Below are 22,481 nucleotides of genomic sequence, written 5' to 3'. Positions count from 1 at the left end.
CCTCCATCAGGTGTGTAATCTTTGCCTCTCTCCAGAACACGAGGCCAGAGACTGCCCCGCCTGTAAGTCTTTTCGATCGAAGAAAACCATCCGGGATCGAAAAGCTCGACGCACCATGGCGCACTCATCGTCTGCAGCCCCACCGGACATCTTCGGAGACGGCGCCGAAGCTTCGGGGCAAACACACACCGAGCAGGAAGAAGACGTCGTCAGCGCTTCCGAGGCCGACGACTCCGACGTGGAGGACATCACACCGGCGCAGCGGGCCGTGAGTACTGTGCCCCCTCCCACCCCTGCGCCCAAAACCAAAGAGACTCAGGTTACTCCCTCGCCTGCCGGCCTGGGCAAAACCAAGACCAAAGCTTCGATCACCCCACCTTCGGGCTCGGTGTCGAAGCATCCAAAGTCTCACGGCAGCTCGGGATCGAGCCAGCCGACGCCCGGTGCCGAAAAACAGCATCCGGCACCGAAGAAAGCAATATCCAGCTCGACTCCGAAGCCACCGGTGCCGAAGCCTGGACTCTCGGTGCCGACCAAACACGAACATAAATCTGTCGGCACCGACGCTCCGGCGCCGAAAACTCCTTCGACGCCGAAAAAACAGGAGGCCCCAAAAAAGCATGGCGCACACAAACCATCGAAGTCCTCGGTTCCGAAATCACCGGTGCCGACGGACGATTCGACGCCACTGGCTCTGTTTACACCAGACCCTCTACAAAAGACTCTGTCCAAAGGTCCAAAGACTGGACTATTGACTTTAATTATCAAGAAAAGACGCCTTGATGCTCCGGCTCCTCCTCCACCACCCAAACGGAAGGACTCTGCTACTTCTCCCCTCAGAGTGCCCTCCCCACTACCACCTCCCCTACCTCCTCCACCTCCTCCACCCCCTCCCCCTCCCAGGTCTCCGCCACCTTTACCTCACTACTCTCCGGCCCCGTCCCCAGATCCGGACGACGGGGACCGGGACAATTATCCGGCGGACGCCCCAATGGATCCCACTCCACCAGGGACCCCAGACCCGTGGGAGGATTACAATAACCCTGATGTACCCGATATTCCTCAGGACGACCTATACCCATCCAGGCCGTCTCCTCCAGAGGACTCCTTAGGGTTCCATCATTTAGTGCAGAGAGCAGCACACTACCATGGGGTGGACATGCACACTGAACCAGTGGAAGACTACTTCTTACTGGATACATTTGACATACAGGACAAATCCACCTCTCTCTTACCCATGCTTAAGGGTGTCACCAAGCATGCCGCAGAGGTGTTCAAAGACCCTGTCAGGGCCAGGGTACTAAACCCTAGAAGAAAAAGTATAAGGCGGCACCCACAGACCCTGCATAAATTAAGGGCCCTGCTCCCTTAGATTCCCTAGTTGTCTCTACAGCTAGAAAGCGGGCTAACTCCCAGTCCTCAGGAGAAGCCCCACCGCCAGACAAGGAATCCAAACTCCTAGACGCGTCTGGCAAGCGCACCGCCTCTCAAGCTGCAAACATGTGGCGCATTGCAAACACACAAGCGCTACTTGCGCGCTATGACAGAGCACACTACGATGAACTTGAGGCTCTTATGCAGCACCTCCCCGAGAAACACAAGCGTAGGGCTCATGAGCTAATACAGGAGGGTAAACTCATTACAAACACCTCCACTAAGTGTGCCCTCGATGCAGCCGACACTGCTTCTAGAGCCATAAATACCAGTGTCCTGCTTCGTCGCCATGCCTGGCTCAGGATCTCAGGGTTTAAGCCTGAAGTCCAGGCGCCCATACTCAATCACCCCTTTGACCAACAAACGCTCTTTGGGCCCAAGGTAGACGAAGCGTTGGAAAAGATGAAAAAGGACACAGACACAGCAAAGTCTATGGGGGCACTCCAAACACAAGCGTCTAAACGTTCCTTTCGACGCTCCTCCTTTCGTGGCACAGGCAGAGGCTTCTCCACCGATAACACCTCTACCTCCTACAAATCCCCTCCTCAAAATACCTTTTCAAAGGGCAACCAAAGGGGTGGTTACAGAGGCAACAACAATAAGGGCAGGGGCAAAACTAACAACACCCGTTCTGCCACCCCTCCCACACAATGACTTCCCTCCGCTCCCCCCAGACCATTCCACTCCGGTCGGGGGCAGACTACAAAACTTTATCCACGCATGGGAGTCCATAACATCGGACAAATGGGTGACCCAAATCATTCGGTCAGGGTACTGTCTCGAGCTAACATCTACCCCACCCAATATCCCACCAAGGCACCGCCCAATGTCTCAAGAACATTCCACACTGCTCAAACAGGAGGTACTCTCCCTCCTCCAAAAACACGCTATAGAGCAGGTCCCCATCAATCAGCAAAATCTAGGGGTTTACTCCCTATATTTCCTAATACCAAAGAAAGACGGGACCCTCAGGCCCATTCTGGACCTCCGGCCTCTAAATGCCTACATACATTCAGACCATTTCCATATGGTCACCCTACAACAAGTCCTCCCGCTCCTCTGTCAGGGAGACTTTCTCACAACATTGGATCTGAAAGACGCATACTTTCACATTCCAATACACCCCTCTCACAGGAAATACCTCAGGTTCGTGGTGGACGGGCAACATTACCAATTCACGGTTCTCCCCTTCGGGGTCACCACCGCACCACGGGTGTTTACCAAATGCCTAGCGGTAGTAGCAGCACACCTCAGACGTCAACACATTCACGTCTTCCCTTACTTAGACGACTGGCTGATAAAAGCCGCGTCTTACCATCAATGCGTGCAGCATACAAACAGCACCATCCAACTGCTCCACCAGCTAGGCTTCACGGTGAACTACCAAAAGTCCCACCTCATACCATCTCACACAAAGCAATACCTCGTGGCCACTATAGACACCTCCAAAGGTATTGCCTATCCAAACACAGCCAGAATCACAAGCATTCAAGCCTTACGCAAAACATTCCTTCCCCAACACTCTCTTCCAGCAAGAGTGTTCATGAAGCTCATAGGAATGATGGCGTCTTGCATCTTTATAGTGCCCCATGCAAGACTACACATGCGTCCACTTCAAGAGTGCCTAGCACAACAGTGGAACCAGGCCCAGGGTCAGCTGACGGATCTGGTGTTGGTGGACGGCCGCACACATCACTCTCTGCAGTGGTGGAACACCACAAACCTTTCCAAGGGGCGGCCGTTCCTGGACCCGGTTCCTCAGGTGATTCTAACAGCGGACGCATCGCTCTCCGGCTGGGGAGCGCACCTCCTACACCTCACAATGCAAGGTCTATGGACACCACAGCAAAAATTGCTCCACATCAACCATCTGGAGCTCTTGGCGATCTTCCTAGCCCTAAAATCTTTCCAAAAACAGATTTCGGGCAAAGCAGTCCTCATTCGCACAGACAACATGACTGCAATGTATTATATCCAAAAACAGGGGGGGGGGGACACTCTCCCCAGCTCTCCCGCTTAGCCCAGAGCATATGGAGATGGGCAATTCCCCAAAACATCTTTCTCCTGGCACAGCACGTTCCAGGCGTACAAAACACCATGGCAGATCTGCTCAGCAGACAAACGCAACAACTACACGAATGGGAACTGCATCCGCAAGTTCTTCAACCATTCTTCCAACAGTGGGGGCATCCTCAGATAGACCTCTTCGCCACCCACGAAAACAAAAAATGCCCAAGCTTCGCCGCCAGATACCCACACCCATTGTCCAAGGGCAATGCGATATGGATGAACTGGTCAGGCAGATTTGCATACGCCTTTCCACCTCTCCCACTAATTCCATTAGTGGTCAGGAAGCTACAACAGCACTCCCTCACACTCATTCTGGTAGCTCCGACGTGGGCCAGGCAGCCGTGGTACACCACGCTACTACAACTATCAGTGGTACCACATCAAAAACTGCACCTATCCCCATGCCTCCTAACCCAGAACCATGGAGAAATCAGGCACCCGGACCCAGCTCAGCTCAACCTGGCGATCTGGCTCCTGAAATCCTAGAATTCGGATACCTTAACCTTCCCCCTGATTGCATGAACATCATCATGGAAGCCAGACGTCCTACCACTAGAGCATGTTATGCCGCAAAGTGGAAAAGATTTGTTATTTACTGCCGTAACAATACAATCAACCCTTTAGATGCATCCATACAGCACATCATATGCTATCTGCTCCATCTTCACAGGTGTAACCTGGCATATTCATCCATACGCCTACACCTAGCAGCGATCGCTGCTTATCTACAAAACAGACAGCATTTATCTCTCTTCAGAGTGCCCGCTATTAAAGCCTTCATGGAAGGCCTTAAACGAGTAATTCCTCCCAGGGCACCACCTTCCCCTGTATGGAACCTAAATTTAGTTCTTACACGACTAATGGGTCCGCCCTTCGAACCAATGCATAAATGCGAGCTACAGTTTCTCACCTGGAAAACAGCTTTTCTCGTAGCTATCACTTCCCTTAGAAGGGTTGGTGAAATACAAGCGTTCACTATACAAGAACCCTTCATACAAATACATCACAGCAAGGTCATACTTCGCACAAACCCGAAGTTCCTGCCCAAGGTCATTTCCCCCTTTCATCTCAATCAATCGGTGGAATTACCTGTCTTCTTCTCGCAACCTCAATCTGTTGCAGAAAGAGCCTTACACACACTCGATGTAAAAAGGGCCTTGCTATACTACATACAAAGAACGCAACCCTTCAGGAAGACTAAACAATTGTTCGTCTCCTTCTCTCCACCACATAAAGGCAACCCCATTTCTAAATCAGGGATAGCTAGGTGGATTGTAAAATGCATACAGATTTGCTACCAAAAGGCTAAAAGAACATTATCTGTTCCGCCTAAAGCCCATTCTACAAGAAAGTTAGGGGCTTCTATGGCCTTTCTAGGGAATATACCCTTAGATGACATCTGCAAAGCAGCCACATGGTCTACACCGCACACCTTCACAAAACATTACTGTGTAGATGTGCATTCCAAGCAGCAAGCTAGAGTGGGCCAGGCTGTACTAAAGACACTATTTCAAACCACTGCAACGGATACCGGTGGTCGCCGCTAGGGTTGGGTACTGCTATATAATCTATGCTAAGTGTACAATCTGCAGCTCATATGCCTCGAACGGAATATGCTACTTACCAGTATGCATCTGTTCTTGGCATGTAGAGCTGCAGAGTTGTACACGCCCACCCGCCTCCCCGGCTACCTGTATCCGTTCCAGTACATCTTATTTAGATACTACACACATGGGTTTCTCACTGTGATTACCAAGCTCCATCATTTCCCTGTTGGCGAAAAACAATCTGAGGATGGAGCCGAAGCCCATGCGCAGTACGGACCGAAGGAGGAGTCACCAAACTCGTGACTTCCAAAGACTGTCCAAGAAGAAAAACAAACTGCAAACATCCGGGCCCAACACCAGATGGCGATCTATGCTAAGTGTACAACTCTGCAGCTCTACATGCCAAGAACAGATGCATACTGGTAAGTAGCATATTCCTTATACAAGTGGATAAATAAGCATTTGACGGAATAATTGGCTCCAGAGAATTAAAAACAAATATTTATTCTTGCTTTGGTGCAAACACGCATCACCTCATCATTCTGATGTACTTGTATAAGTGTTAGTCATAGAAATTCTACTTTAACAGCATGACTAAAGCAGCGCATCTTTGTTCGCTTGCTGCATGGAATGTAGTTGTCTCTTATTGTCGATTTTATATTGTCAGATCACTTACTTTGATGTTAACGACGCCATTGGAGATCATTGTCTTCGATTTCATCGTTTACGAAATGCCGCCCATTGCCACTATAAGTCATATCTGTAATGTTATTCATATAAAAGTAAAAGACTGTCACTGTTGACTGACTGATACATTTCAAATTTGCTACAGTCATCAATAAAGTGTTATAAAAAAAAAGCAGCGCATCTTTCTGTACTGTTTGTGTTTACTTTAAAAAATAACTTTGACAATTATTTTGACACTACAGTCACAAATAAATTATTTTGTTTGACAAAACCAGATTGTGAAAAATGCGTAGAGTATTCGCATATCACACATTTACAAATAAGAAAAAGGAAATATAAAGCTTGTTCATTCCATTCTGCTGAGGTTGGTTATTGATTATCATTAATGTGCGTTATAGTAACACCTGTTAGTTGCAGTGCTTAGAACTGGCAGCAATGCAATGTGAAATTATATTAAAAAAATTATTATTACTTCTAAAGCTAAGCAGTTGAAGGATCTCGAGCAGGCACTGATGGTTTGTTTGACTTCTGACAAACAAACAGATTGCAGATTAGTTACATTTGTCTGAATCAGACAAAATGGATCACATCTGTCTTCTAGAGGACTCAAAACAAAACTGAGGGAAATGTTTTTCTTGACATCTCCATAGAACTGATTTTATCCGTTTTGCACAAGATCCCATCTCTTGAGCTGTAAACTACTGCGGGGATTCTCTTAGACATAGTTTCCTTTACAGTCCCACACATGTAAAATAAGTAACATTTTCTGATTTTTATGATTCCAAAGTTTGAGGGCGAGTGGGTGGTGTCTGGTTCAATTTTCGCATCTGGCTAGGACTGAGGTCCAGGTTTCCTACATGGTTGTCCAAAGAAGTGTCGTTCTTGCTCGGCTGAATTTGTATGGTGAACAGATTGTGTGTCAAATTTAGACCGGCCATAACAGTGACAGTGGCTGACTTGATCTAAATATATGAGTTTGTCCTAAATGTTGCCTATATTTTGTTTTAAGAAGGTTTGTCTCTTTTAAATTCAGTCTGCTAGTGTACATGACAATACAGTTTGTTTGAACCTTGCATATTTTGCAAGGCCACAAATAAAGGGTAAAGGGCGCTTGGTAATAATCACTGCATAGTGGTGAGGTCGATGGAGGGCTTATATTGCAATGTCAGCACATTTTGCATTATCTTTCCATGTATTTTCTTCTAATGAAGCAAAATTATTCAAAACGATCACCTTTTCTGCAATGAAACCAAACCAAAAACACATTATTTCAGGCTTACAAACTTGTGATGTGCCTTTACTGTTTTTTTTACAAAGGTGGAGTGGCTTCTATATGTGACTGACATTTTAACAACATTCTTTGTTCGGCTGGTGTGATATCTGCAGGTCCTCCAAAGCCTCCTATAACTATGTCATACAAACGGAAGTTAGAGGATGACGATGAGGATGAATATGATTCAGAAATGGATGACTTTATTGATGACGAGGGAGAAGATCAGGATGAAATATCTAAGCACATCAGAGAGATATTTGGGTATGATCGAAAAAAGTAAGTTTTAAATCAATACATTGATTTGAAAAGCTATTTTGTTTGACCCTTTTCCCAGAATACGTCTGTTCCTTTAAATTGGTCCTCGAGTACAACATTTGAGGCAGGTAGCATTGCTTGAGCTAGCAGTCAACAGAATGGTATCCTACTCCGTCATAGTTGCTTGCCAGGCGAACAATATCTGTAAGTGGCAAAAAGAAAATTTGTTTTTGTGTACTCTGCAGGCATTTCATTTTTCTCTGCAGAAAGTTGAACACTTCACTATGAAAACACATGCAGCTATAGCTTTCTTTCATCCCCTCACTGAGATGTAAAACTTATCATCCTCTCATTTCTTTGTATTCTTTGTTCCAGAAGCACAGCCTATTTAAAAAGCCTAGTAAGATCACTGAAGCCTTTCATTCCACTAAAGATACTGGTGCCAGTACCCCTTATCTTAGTTTTTGTCTCATTCTATTGAAAGTAATCTAGCAGAAGGTATCCTGATTGATACACTTCAGGGAAAGTCCTTTCATTTCAGTATGACGGTGGGTTGATGGTCCGCTTGCATAAAAGAGTAAATATCTGAGTACAAGCAAGGAACATTTACTAACAAGAGATGGAAAAGATATCCTATGCATCTTTTTAATCTGCATATCAACTTATTCAGTCCTTTTGTTTTTCACCACTGCCATATGGACATATACAGTCAACACTCAGTTTATAGTATCTTTTAACCTTGAAGAGGTCCCCACTTAATTTTCATCTTGAATGTCATCAGTTACCTTGTGGTTGAGACAAAACTCCTTGAAGCTTAACAGTGACAAAACAGAGTTACTGATATTAGACAGACCACCCTCTGTCTGATCCTCTGCATGGTGGGCAAGCGAGCTTTGGCTCACTGCCTGTCCCGGTCTCATCTGTGCGCTATTTAAGTATTTTGGTGTATAGTTCCCTGTCTTTAACTGCTCCGATTTTCAAGACTGCAGCTCCCTGTTTTTTTATTATCTAAACATCCTTTTGTAGTTTTTTTAAACTTTCGCAGCTTTTGTAGTTAAAACAACATAATATTATAACATAACTGCAACAGCTCAGCGTAGCAATCGAGAATGATATAGCTTGATAAGCGTGGTACAGAGCCTCCAATGCCTAGATCATATAACAAATGTATAAGGCAATACAACTCTGACAGTTTGGGCACCACACCCTTCTGTGAATTCTGCCACGGCAGGCCTTCACCATCCAGTTCAATCCCCATGCACAGATGGCGCTTGTCAGACAACCATTTCCTACCTCTTTCTTCATTCCCCTCCACATCCCCATCTTGGGGGTGTGCCTTGCACATGGATTCATCAGTCGAGGCCATTCTCCACTCGGCCCCTCCCCTGTTGGTTACCATATGTTGGGAGTACTCGGCCCCTGGGGACTCCGTCAATCAATCTGTCATCAGGTCCAGGTCTTTCCTGCATTTTTGTCTTGTTGCTCTATACGCTTCCGGTATTCCTCATCCACTGCCCATTTTGCAAATCAGACTTCTACCTGTTTAAAGGTCTGAGGGAGATGCGCATGCAGTGTGTAGCAGTTTTTGCAGCGTGAATCTTTCTGGATTCACTGTGCTCTGCATTATTCCGCCATCTAGAGGTTGGGTCCGGAATTGTAGTATTTCTTCTCTTTTTTTTTCGTGGCCCAGGTGGGTGTCGACATACCACATTTGGTGTCCTTCGTGTCGTCGACGCGCTTCCTCCGGAAGCTCCCACCTTTGGTCGCCATCTTCAGATTCTTTTTTCCGCCGTTGGGTCTGGATCAACAGGAAGGAGCTCCAAGAACTCTGGAGAGAAGAATCGACGAAAGATCAGAATAAATCACCGGAGAAGACACCGGAGACCGAGTAAGAAGAAACCCGACTACAGTTCAGAGAACTTCGAAGAATTTGACGTTTTTCGAAGGAGAATGCGCATACAGGGGGCTCCCTGGGCGCGGTGATGGACAAGACTCCGTTCAAACTCTGCGCAAACTGCCACCACAAGTACGCGCAGAAGGACCAGCATCCGGTTTGCAATCTCTGCCTGCCGCTCGACCATCGAAGCGAGGACTGCAACGCCTGTGCAGCGTTCACCCCGAAGACTCTCAGAGTAAGGGAGAAACAGAGAAGAGCAAACTACAACATGCAGGGGGAGGGGACGCCCCCATCGCTACGAGACTTGGGACTCTCCACCGGAGAGGAAGATAACGTAGCAGAAGGACCAGAAGACGTCGTGGTCGAGAAGAAAACATCCAAGGAGGTAAGAGTCGTCGAACACTAAACCCTCCACTGAGACTCGCAAAGGCGAGCCAAAGTCCTCGAAAGGTGCAGGGCCGTCAAAGCACTCTACGTCGACCACGGCATCCAGGGACAAACAGTTCGTCGGATCCTCTGAGAAGGACCACCAGACGGCGAAGTCCCAATACAAGGGAAAGGCGCCGAAGAGCAGCCACGAAAAAGAGGCCTCGACGTCGAAAGGAGAAGGGCAGAGACAGGTTTCGACTTCGACGTTGATAACCGCGAAGAGGAAGGTAGAGGCCTTCGAAGCCGATCACTCGGCAGAGATGGAGAAGAAAAGGAAGAGGCTCGAGGCCGAAATGGCTAACCTCTTGCAACGCAAGAAAGACTTCGACGAAAAGCTAAAATCCTACAGCATACCGTCGAAGACTACACCCGGAACAGGAAAGGGCGTCAAGGAATTCGAAGCGCCAAACACACCTGAAACTGGAGAGGAACAGGAAGAGGACCTGTACTACGGGACAGGCGAAGGGGAAGAAGATGAGACATAACCAAGAGTCGACTTCTTCGGAGGCTCAAGACTTTTTTCTTTTGATGCATGTGGCCCTAAATTTCCTGGAATTAAACGTGGGAAGTCTATTGCTAGTTCCAGAACCCCGGGAAACCATACCTGTGTATCCCAAAAGGGAGTTACCAAAATTATCTTGTATTTCTCTCTCCGTATTTTCAGCAATACCCTCTGTATTGAAGGATGGAAAAGCATAACAGTTCCTCATGTCCCAGGTTTGAAGTAGAGCATCTACTCCCATAGCTTTGGCATCTGGTCTCCAGCTGCAGAAGGAGTTTTCAACTTGATACTTTATTCTGCTGGCAAACAGATCACTTGAATGGGGCCCCAAAGGTTCTGAATGTTTTGAAAGACTTTTGGGTTCCGTTTCCAGTTGCTTGAATCCCTTAGAAACCTTGAGTTCCAATCTGCTCTTATGTTCTGGTGACCAGGAATGAATTCTGCTTATAATGAAAAAAAGTTTGGGTCCAGAAAAAATACCAAATTTCCTTGCCCATGTCTGCGAGTGTTTTGGACCTTGCACCCCCTAGGCGATTGATATGGTACACAGCTGTAAAGTTGTCCTGTCTCAAGAGTACTACGCTGTTCTTTATGGATGACTTGAAACTCATCAGTGCGTTCAAGCCAGCCATCATCTTTAGACAATTTATGTGAACTAGACGTTCCTCTTGTGACCATTTCCCTCCGGTCTCTGTCATACCTAATCTCGCACCCCAACCTAAATTGCTTGCGTCTGATTCCACTATGTAATCTGTAACATTCCTGAAGATTGCCTTCCCATTCAAACTGTCCAGATTGTTCCACCGCCACAGGAGATCCTCTCGTGCTTCTTGAGACAAGGGAACCTTGTCTGAGTACCATAGTCCCTTCCTTAAACCCAAATAGTTTAGTCTCTGTAGGGCTCTGTAGTGTAAAGGACCTGGTGAAACAGCCTGGATAGAAGAGGACAGAAGGCCAACCACTCTTGCTAAGGATCTTCGGCTCAGAGTATCTTTTGAAAGGACATAAGCACTTCCTTCTGTATTTTGGCCCATTTTTTTTCAAGGGTAATTGTAATTGGCTTGTGATGGTATTCACCTGGAAACTCTAGATTCTGAGTAGGAGTGGTTTCTGACTTTTCTGTGTTGACAATGAATCCTAGTCCCTCTAAGAGGTCTGTTGTCCACTTCATATGTATTAGCAATTTTTTCTGACTCTGTGACATTATCAACATATCGTCTAGATAAATTAGAATCCGAACACCCCTTTTTCTTAGAAAGGCTACTACAGGTCTTAGAACTTTGGTGAAACACCAAGGAGCTGACGAGAGGCCAAAGGGAAGACAGCAGAATTGATAAATTATTCCCTTCCATGAGAATCTAAATATTTTTGTGAGTTGTAGTCCATCGGGATTGTGAAATAAGCATCCTTGAGATCCAATTTCACAAGCCAGTCATTTTCCGTAAAGTGTCCCTCAAAAGATGGATACCCTCCATCTTGATGTGTCTGTATACTTGGAATGTATTTAGCTGTTTTAGGTTTATTACTGGCCGCCAGCCCATGTCTTTTTTCTCTACTAAAAAAGATCGTACTCATGAAACCTTCGTTTGAGTTTAGGACTTTGCGAATGGCACCCTTCTGTAGCATTTGGATCACTTCTAGTTCTACTAAGTTTGACTGTTCTTGGTCTAAGATCAACTCTCTGGGTGGGTGCTTTTGATGTGGTGTGTGCGTAAAATAGATCTTGAAACCTCTTACAGTATTGAGTATCCATGGGTTGTTTGTTATTAGACGCTGAATAGGCGTAATCTTTAAAGGGGAAGAACCAAAAGGGATTGGAACTCTTACCTTGGTTTCAACCTCCTTGGAATCTGCCTCTGCCGCCACGGGATTGTGTACCTCGGCCTCTTTGGAGGAAGAAGGTATTATTCCCATGGCATTGTCTTCCGAACCTCACCTCTTGGGTTATTCTGGTAAAAATGGGACCTTTGTTGTCCATGGCTGACAGCCAGTCTTGTCCTGCCAACCCTTCCAAAAACTCTACCTCCAAACATACGCCTCATGTTAGATTGAGCCCTGCTGAAGGCCTAGAAAGTTGATACATACTTTCCCAGGGTTTTGATAAAGTTTTCTCCAAAGAGTAAACCATTAGAGTCACCCTTAGGATCTTTGTTGGCCAGGTCCGAGCGTTTAGGATTAATCCTCATAAGTATGGCTCTTCTACGCTCAGCCGAAAGGCCAGCATTAGCGTTGCCCAAAAGACATAGGGCGTGTTGACTCCAACCACGAAGTAGGTCGACAATTACATGTGTGCCCTTTATGAAGCTTCTACCAGATCTAGAATTCTTACAAGGGGTCCCTAAACATCTGAGACCTTGTCCTGGCATTGTTTGAGGCAAAGCTCTGAGCCTTTTCTTGGGTCTTTACCAGTTTTAAAGAAGAAGGTCATCAATTCGGAATCCAAATTTGGTTTTATCCCTGCTTTATTATCTAGGAAGGGTCTAGGGCATTCTGCCCTCAAAATATTTTGCGTTTCCTTCTCAAGGGAACTGCGAATCCAGTGTTTAATAAATTTTGAAATGTGACCCATGGGCCACCAGTCTGACCCCCTTGGGTGAGTGATCTGTTTAGGTTTAAACATTTCCACCCCTGTTGTGGCGTGCAGCAGTGTGTGGCGTGCAGCACTGTGGCGTGCAGCGGCGTGCAGCAGTGTGCGGCGTGCAGCAGTGTGTGCCGTGCAGCAGTGTGTTACAAAAGGGGTTGGTGATGGACGGAGCATCAGAACCAATCAAACACTCACACCCAGTCAACAGATCTGGGTTTGATCCATCACCGTTCTTTAGCCCACTCTGCCACCCCAGTTCAGACATGGCCATATGCAAATCAGTCTGACCCTGTGCTTCATGGGAACAGTCCAGCCCGAACTGCCAAGCCATGCCTTCCCTGGACCGGAAACAAGCTTCCTAGGACCGGTTTCTGGCATTTCAGCCGTCTTCAGCCAGGCTTGCTTGAATCCAGTGGCAAAGTGAGCAAGGGACTCAACGTCTGAGCATACCCTGCCAACTTATGGCAAACAAAGTGGTACAAAAGTGTGTGGCGTGCAGCAGTGTTTCGTGCAGCAGTGTGTTTCGTGCAGCAGTGTGTGGCGTGCAGCAGTGTGTGGCGTGCAGCAGTGTGTGGCGTGCAGCAGTGTGTGGCGTGCAGCAGTGTGTGGCGTGCAGCAGTGTGTGGCGTGCAGCAGTGTGTGGCGTGCAGCAGTGTGTGGCGTGCAGCAGTGTGTGTAATGCAGCAGTGTGTAATGCGGCAGTGTGTGGCGTGCAGTGGCGTGCAGCAGTGTGTGGCGTGCAGCAGTGTGTGGCGTGCAGCAGTGTGTGGCGTGCAGCAGTGTGTGGCGTGCAGCAGTGTGTAATGCGGCAGTGTGTAATGCGGCAGTGTGTAATGCGGCAGTGTGTGGCGTGCGGTAGTGTGTGGCGTGCAGCAGTGTGTGGCGTGGTTTGTAAACAACAAGAAAAGCGGACATCAAAGGAAGGGTGGGAGGGAACGAGCATATGGGGTGTGAGTTATAACGAAAGTTAATTGTTGTAAGAGGTGATGCAGGAAGTGAGGCCGAGCGCGCGCTGGCGAAAGCAGTCTGCTGCTTTCAAGTCCGATGCCAGATGCCAGCTTCGCGCTTGAATGCCTCACATGCACTGGCCATAAACTGCATTCCTAAGGTCTTGTGCCCCTTACTAAATCTCTCTGAATGCGTGAGGCGGCGCACGCGCAGGAAGTAGCTGGTGGCAAATGGAATGCGCGTGGTTGTGCACATAACCGCCACCCGATCCGCCAGGGAAGCCTTTGGGAGCATTTTCTGAAGCCCCTACATAAGTCTCGCTGAGTGATCGCTTACGCGATAGCCAGGCGAGACCTAAAAAGGGCAGAAAGAACATCTTTGTTAAAAACTCAAAGCGTGTAGCGCATGTCATATTATGAAAAACACAAAAGCGTCAACATATGACAGAAATACATGAACAAATAATCTACTTATTCATATATTTTTTTTAAATATACTGAACTAGAAAGCGCCAAATACGTTTAATTTAAAACATGAATTGAATAGAAACCAGACTAAAATTTGGAGGGGTCACCACCCAATAAGGAAATAAAGCACTTACCGTGCAAACCTGAAAGAAATAAAGGTTAATCAAATAATATTATATCAGCATTGGAGCTACAAGTTAGAGTGTATTTAACTGAGAGGAGCAGCCAATAAAAGAGGATGGTACCTAGTTACACTGTTACTATGTTATTTTCTAAAGTTCTATCGAATGTTTTACTTGTGATGTAATGCATGCTCTTTAAAGGGCTGCATGTTGGGGCAGCAATAAAAGTTATTGCATAATTGTAGCCTCCGGTCTTGTAATGAAATCTTCAGGAAGGAAGAGAAGTTCCCCTCAATCACGCACCAGTGACAATCAGAAGAGAGCTTGACTCTCTGCCCTTGCCCTCTGTGCCATCTTGTACTTAGAATTTGGGGGGAGAATTTCCCCTTTTTGCTCCAGCTTAGTAATCTATAACCTCAGACAAATCGGTGAGGCAAATTGTTCTTTCATGTCATCGTTGAAGTTCTTTCAGAGACCCCCTTGTATATCCACTAAACCTCGCCATTTGAGGAACTTAAATGAGAAATTCTCTTGCTCCCCCTCATGGGTCTATAGAGATTGCCCCATGAAGAAACAATGGATTTTGTTCCAGGTTCTTCCTAATCAGAAAGAAAATGGACCAGTAGGGACCAATCCTGAATCCCAGGCAGCTGAACACAATTTTAAAGAAACTGTCTTTTCAGATGATTATTCAACAAGAAACCCTCTTGATGATGCAGAAAGGAGATTTTATGAACTCCTTGGATCTTGGCGATTCTTACTTCCCCATACCCATTCACCAAAAACACAAACTATCCCGGATTCTTGGTAGCAGGATAACACTACCAGTTCAAGGCACTTCATTTCACACTCACATCAGCACCTCTAATATTTGCAAATATCTCTCCGGTAGCTGCCTTTCTCAGACTAGGTCATCACCAAGTTTTCCCATGCTGGACGATGGGCTTGTCAAAGCACCTTTGTGGGAAGAGGCAAAGCTTTTATGGGGGCCTTCATCAGTCTCTTCTGAAGCTTGATTCTCATGTTTAACAGAGAGATGTAATCCTTAGAACCCCAGACAAAAATCCAGTTCCTGGGTGCATTAGTTGACACACTGTTGGGAAAGGCTTTTCCATCTGCGGAAAGGGTGAGAAAGGTGCAACTGAGACAGTCTTTCTACAAAACAATCAGTCACAGTGAGACAATACATGTCCCTGTTGGGCCTGACGGCATCATGTATAGGCCTTGTTTCGTTTTGCAGGCTCCTCATGTGACTTGCCCAGCAAGACCTGACTTGAAATTAAAGCGTCCCATGTAAAGATACAGTCCTTGTCACAAGGTGATTCAAGAATGCATTGCTGTGGTGGAGGCTCCCATCAAATCTAAATGCAGGACTTTATATTGTGCCTATAGAGAGAGGATTGTACACACAATGGATTCCTCCATGCACGGATGACCGCTCACCTGCAAGAACTCTCAACCAGAGACCTCTGATCAGATGCAGAGAAGATGCTTCACATCAATGTGTTGAAACTCCTCGCCATATGTGTAGGTTTGCAAGTGTTCCAACCCAGATTAGCAGGTTAACAAACCCTAGTCAGACAGACAGCAAAACGCCTATGTTCTACATAGCCAAGCAAGCAGCAACATGGCCCAGCTTGTCTCAGAAGAGGCTCAACGCTGTGAAACTGGATAATTTCCCATTAGATCGACATTGCTGTGGAGAAGCTACAAAGCTGCCAAAACAGGTGGATGTGCTTGGTCAGCAACTTTCAGATTGTCATGAGTTGGAACTAGACCAGAACCAGTTGGTTTGCATATTCAATCACAGGGTTTGTCCCATGAGCGCTCAGCAGCAAATGCCGGTACTTCGGAAGCGGATTTTGGCATTCAGGGATGATGGGCAATGCCCAATCAGGTAGTCCAAGATCTTTGCTTACACTTTTCCTCCATTTCCTCCGATCCTGAGGGTTTGAGGAAGGCTTAGATTGATCATTGCTCTTTTATACTCATTGCTCCAGTGCAGTCATGCCAATACTTGTACAGTAATCTCCTTCAACTCTCAGCACATCCAGCCATTCCTTTGAAAGTGCACACAAGACCCTCTCTAGACCCAACGGAGACATTCTGCAACAGGTCACAAATCACTGAACTTGACAGCATGGTACCTGATCACTTAAAGTTTGGCCATTTGGATCTACAAAACTTTTAAAATATTCAGTTATTGGCTTGTGCTACAGCAACTACAAGGACCTACAATGACAAGTGGATGCATTTCTATGTATGGTGGACAGATGAATAAGAACTCATTACATTCTCCTGTATATGTTGGGTCTTGTCAAAAGTGGGCTTAACTATTCTTTATTCAGACTTCTGCCTTCAATTTCAAGATTCAAGAGGACTTAGCCAGTGTCATCTACTCTGTTTTCTCAGGATAATAATGCTATTAATGAAAGGGCTTTTCACAGCATTCCCACTTCTTTGATATTCTCCAATACCATGGGAATTTAATACTGTCCTCAGTCAGTTGATGCTACCCGACCTTCTTTTGAGCCAATACATTAGGCGCGTCTGAATTCGTCTCCAAGGAAAACAACTCTTCTCCTGGCTGTGATATCGGCAAAGAGAGTGGGAGAGGTTCAAGCGTTTACCATTAAGGAACTTTTCTCAAATTCACAAAGGACAAAGTAGTCTTGAGAACCAACCCTAGATTCAGACCCAAGGTTCCTAGTGATTTTCACTTAAATGCAGCTGTCGTTCTCCGATCTTTCTGTCCAGATCTATCTCCGACATCAGAAAGATTTTTGCATTAATTGCACTTGCATAGATGCCTCGGGTGCTATGTAGACAAGACAGGACATGCGCTCATCGGACCAGCTGTTTGTGACTTTTGGAAACCCACGAAGAGGTCATCCACTGTCCAAGCAGGGGAAAGCTCATTGACTCTCAGACTGCATTACCTTCTGTCATGACAAAGCTACGTGTCCACTCCTTTGAAGAGTGAGGGCTTTTTTCCCTAGGAGCATGGTATCAACTGCAACGATCTAAATGGTTTGCCCTTAAAAGACTTCTGCAGTGCAGCCACCTGGAAGAGCAGGAAAACATTCAGGAAGTATTACTATCTTGACTTGGGCACGAAAGCTGATGCATCTGTTGGACAGGCAGTCCTGACAAACCTGTTTCGATAAAGGTGAGCCTAGTTCCCTCTTTTATTGTGTATTATAATATGAAATGCGCACTACACTGATTCAAGCATGTGAATATATAAAAGATCAAATGTTGGAGAAGAAATGAATTACTTAACTGTAGCATCAGTTCTCTAATGTTGGTAACTTTTATATATTCATATGGGAATCTCCCTCCTCCCCGGTCAGAGGCTCATTCCTTATATAGTCTTCTCACACTGAAATCTGAGCTATGGTGGCTTCTATGGGGAATAGGAGAGCTTAAGATTTCACCCCATTGGCTGAAGTTTGGGTTCTTTTAAATGAGGTGGATGTTACAGATAATGTTGTTTCAGACCTTTATCTATTTTAACACTGTAAACTGCTATTGTAATGTACCCGGAGTTCCAGCCTGAAGACAAGGAATGATTCAAGCATGTGAATATATGTATGTAGCATTGGAGAACTGGAGTTACAGGTAAGTATCTAATTTCTCCTGTAGATCAATATCTGAAAGAAACACGTTAGTTAGATTCCTTACCTTAGAATATCCCCAGGCGTCAGGCTGGATCCGGAAAGATTTTTCATCAGCAATACCCTTGCGCTTCGCTAGGCGTCGTCTGCAGCTCCGCGTCCATCGTCTGCGTCGTGATCGCCGGGATGACGTCATCGGAGTACTTTGACGCCGCCCTCGCGCGCTGACGTCAGTTCTTCTTTTTTCCGCGCCAATAAGCGCTGATCCGGGAAGAGCACACCCTTTTAGTCACTTTTTGACTAAACTTTTTAAACTCTTTTTGGTTCCCATTGCGAGTCGAACTCTACTCTGGTGCCGGTAGGGATGCCTGGATTCAAGTCGTGCGACGCCTGTTGTCGGTCACGGATCACCACCGCCGGTGTCTCTACTGCCTTGGGGCCGACCATGATGCAGAGTTGTGCCTCGACTGCCAGGCCTTGACCTCGAAGGCTAGGCGGGAGCGGTCCCGCAAGCTGCTCGAGATCCGGCAGTCGACCCGGTCGAGGAGGTGGTCGAGGGACCGGTCGCGGAGCCGCAGCCATCACCGTTTGTCGGGGTCGAAGTCCTCGCATTCCGTTAAGTCGAGGCGCAGCAAGAAGTCGAAGAGGCGACATCGCTCTTCTGACTCCCCTTGCCGGTCGCGCAACTCGGCTGAGGGTTTGGGTGGCACCACCCGCGCGGCTCCGTCGGAGCCGCAGGAATCGTGTCCGACCCCATACCCTCCGGTCCCTGGGTCTGATGCGACTCCGGCGGAGATCAGAGACTTCCTTGTGGCCATGAGGAGTCTGGCTCCACCGTCGCCGCTTGCCGGTGCGCCTTCCGGGCCCCGTAGGCTCGACGGGGAGGGCTAGCGAGCCGGCGGCTCCGGCCCCGTCGTCGACTTCGGTCCTGATGCCGCAGGGGATCCAGGTCTGGATCCCGGTCGTCGCCGGTCGACCTTACGACCCCTCTGCCGGCGTCGACCCCTTCGGTGCTGCCCCAGGCGCCATCTTCGGACGACGTCGTCCCCAGATATAGTCCCGGTCCGGCGACGGTTGTAATGGGTTTCCTGAAAGGGCTCCTGGAAATGTTTTATCTGCAACCTTTATTATACCACTAATACCACATTAGGACCTTAACATGGTACTCACATTTTTGATTTACTCACTTTTTGACCTTGTGCACAGTTGTCTTCTGAAACTGTTAACCGTTATAACTGTATATCTCATTGCCATTATTTCTGCGTGCCATGTCAGTGAACTGCAGGCGCTGTCAGTGCAAACTCCGTATAGGAGCTATTTATTTTCACAAATTGATGCTTCAGCTTTCTGCTTCCTTTTTACTGAAAGCAGTGTCACCCATCCATGTGGAACAGTCCATATCTCTTTCCACAATTTTTTCCCTGCCACATCCTTCTGAGGAGGAAGAGAGGTTGCACTAGTAAGATTCCAAAAGTTCATGAATTGACCGGAAGAAGCATACCAAGGTAAATAATTAGCTGGTCGAGGCATATGAGCTGCAGATCACACACTAGCATAGTAGACCGCCATCTGGTGTTGGGATCGGATGCTTGCACGTTGTTGTTGTCTTGGAAGAAGTCTTTGTAGTCACGAGATAGGTGACTCCTCCTTTGGGCGATAGTGCGCATGGGAATCAACTCCATCCTTAGATTGTTTTTTTCCGCCATTGGGTTCGGATGCAACTTTTCCGCTCCGGTTGGAAATCTCAATTCCAAACTGTTCGAAGCGCAAAACTTCCAGAAAAACCATTGAATCACTTTCATCTTCGACATCTATTTTATCGGTTCGATTCCGGACATCGACGCGGGCCGCTGGGCCTATCCATGCCATAAGGCCTACGGCTCATGGAAAGGACGCCTTTTAAAAAATGCCCCCAGTGTGGAGCAAAATTTCCGCACAGTGACCATCACAAAGTCTGCAACCTGTGCCTGTCACCTGACCACGACAAGTCCAGCTGTCCAGCCTGTGCATCCTTTCGATCGAAAAAGACTATTCGAGATCGGAGGGCTAGACGACACATCATGGCACAGACACCAGCTCCGGAACCAGAGGACCTCTTTGATGAAGGCCCCGATGTCCCAGAGGAAGATTCTGAGGATCTCAATCATCAGACTCAGACGACCTCATCACTCCTGGGCAACGTGTGAGTACTACTGCCCCTGCCCCAACCCCTCCCAAACCAAAGGCAGTGGTCAAGACTTCGCCTGTTGGCCCCAGTCGAGACCGAAAAAATCATTCAGAAGCCCCGCCTCCGGGCTCGGCTCCGAAAAAGCCTTCCGGTTGCTCGGGACCGAGCAAACCTCATGTAATTGTCCCACCTTCGGCACCAAAGCCAAAAGAACACTCGGCACCGAAATCGGCTCCGACGCCTTCCACCTCCAAATCGGGCCCGAAAACGCCAAGGCCCTAAGATAAGCCGGCTTTGAAGGTTCCCAAGCCTAAAGATCCAGCTTCGGCTCCGGAACTAACATCCTCGGCACCGAAACAAACGGCTAAGGACTCTGATGCACCTCCTAAGGCCAAAACCTATAAGGATCAACCACAACCTCGCTCGGAACTGAAAAAATCGGCACCGAACACCGTTACCGAGGAACAAGAACTTTTTCACCCAGATCCCATCGATCCAAGGCAGAAAAAGATTTATATAAACCCGAAAACTGGATATGTCACAGCTGTGCTATGTAAAAAACGAAAACTGGACACACCATCTGCTCCAGTCCCTGTACACAAGAAGGACTCTGCAACATCGCCTATGCCTCCTTCTCCTACACTGCCTTCACTGCCTTCTAACCCACCTCCTCTGCCTACACCACCCTTACCTATAACTTCTCCACCACATACACCACCTCCGGATGATGACATACATAAAGAAGGAGGCACACATTCTCTGCAGCTGTCCTAGCTCGCACAGAACATTTGGAGATGGACCATTCCTCAGAACATATACCTACTTGCAGAACACCTTCCAGGGGTTCACAATCAGATTGCCTATCTGTTAAGTCAACAGACACAACAGATCCACGAGTGGGAACTACATCCCCAAGTTCTACTGCCCTTTTTCTGAAAATGGGGCCAACCAGACATAGATATGTTCGCCACACATGAAAACGCAAAATGCCCAACCTTTGCCGCCAGGTTTCCGCACCCGGAGTCAAAGGGCAATGCGATATGGATGAACTGGTCAGAAAGATTTGCGTATGCTTTTCCGCCTCTCCCACTCATGCCACTAGTGGTACGCAAGCTCAGGCAGCAGTCTCTCAAACTGATCCTAATAGCTCCCACATGGGCACGCCAGCCGTGGTTCACAACACTACTGGAACTCTCCCTAGTTCCACACCAAAAACTGCATCCCTCCCCATCCTTAATAACCCAGAACCAGGGAGAGATCAGACATCCAGATCCAGGTCAACTGAATCTGGCGATCTGGCTCCTGAAGTCCTAGAGTTAGGATACCTTAACCTGCCACCAGACTGCATGAACATTATCAAAGAAGCCAGAAGACCTACTACTAGAGCTTGCTATGCTGCAAAATGGAAAAAATTTGCCATTTACTGCGTAACAATAATATACATCCACTAGATGCCTCCATCCAGAACATCATCTGCTACTTACTACATTTGCAAAGATGTAATTTAGCATACTCATCCATACGTCTGCACCTAGCAGCATTAGCAGCTTACTTACAAAATCGACAGCACTTGTCACTCTTTAGAGTCCCTGCGATCAAAGCCTTCATGGAAGGACTTAAAAGAATTATTCCTTCCAGATTACCACCCTCTCCAGTGTGGAATCTAAATATTGTTCTTACTAGGCTTATGGGTCCCCCATTTGAACCTCTACATAAATGCGAACTATAGTTCCTCACATGGAAAGTAGCTTTCCTTATCGCATTCACATCTCTCAGAAGAGTAAGTGAAATCCAGGCTTTAACCACACAAGAGCCATTCTTACAATGACATCATAACAAAGTGGTTCTTAGGACAAATCCAAAATTCCTTCCAAAAGTCATATGTCCTTTTCATCTTAACCAGTCAGTGGAGTTACCAGTGTTCTTTCCAAACCCAGACTCTGTAGCAGAGAGAGCTCTTCACACCTTAGATATCAAAAGAGCCCTTCTTTATTACATTGACGGAACTAAATCTTTCCGCAAAACAATTGTTTGTAGCTTTCTCTCCACCACATAAGGGCAACCCCATCTCCAAATCTGGGTTTGCTAGGTGGATAGTTAAATTTATCCAAATATGCTACCAAAAAGCTAAACGCACATTAACAGTTCCCCCTAGAGCACATTCCACACGCAAACTAGGAGCTTCCTTGGCATTCTTCGGGAGCATTCCCTTAGGAGACATTTGTAAGGCAGCCACATGGTCTACAACACACACCTTCACTAAACACTATTGTGTTGACGTACAAGTAAAGCAACAAGCTTCTGTGGGCCAAGCTGTCCGTAAAACTTTATTTCAAACTACTGCAGCAGATACAGGTGACCACCGCTAGGGGAGATACTGCTGTATGCTAGTGTGTGATCTGCAGCTCATATGCCTCGAACGAAATATGCTACTTACCAGTATGCATCTGTTCTTGGCATGTAGAGCTGCAGATCCACACAC

General features: G+C 46.9%; 1 protein-coding gene across 1 annotated transcript in view; it reads left to right on the top strand.

Moving 5' to 3' along the window:
* The window catches only part of SPTY2D1 (SPT2 chromatin protein domain containing 1), a 239,443-nt gene that overhangs the window by 122,083 nt on the left and 94,879 nt on the right, over positions 1-22,481 (top strand). The window contains exon 4 of the mRNA XM_085648050.1: positions 7,125-7,287. Coding sequence (XP_085504176.1) covers positions 7,125-7,287 — 163 coding nt within the window. The remainder of the gene's footprint in view (positions 1-7,124; positions 7,288-22,481) is intronic.

Source organism: Triturus cristatus, chromosome 3_2 (assembly GCF_964204655.1).
Source record: "Triturus cristatus chromosome 3_2, aTriCri1.1, whole genome shotgun sequence".
Taxonomy (NCBI): Eukaryota; Metazoa; Chordata; class Amphibia; order Caudata; family Salamandridae; genus Triturus; species Triturus cristatus.
This window is presented reverse-complemented; position numbering and strand designations above follow the sequence as displayed.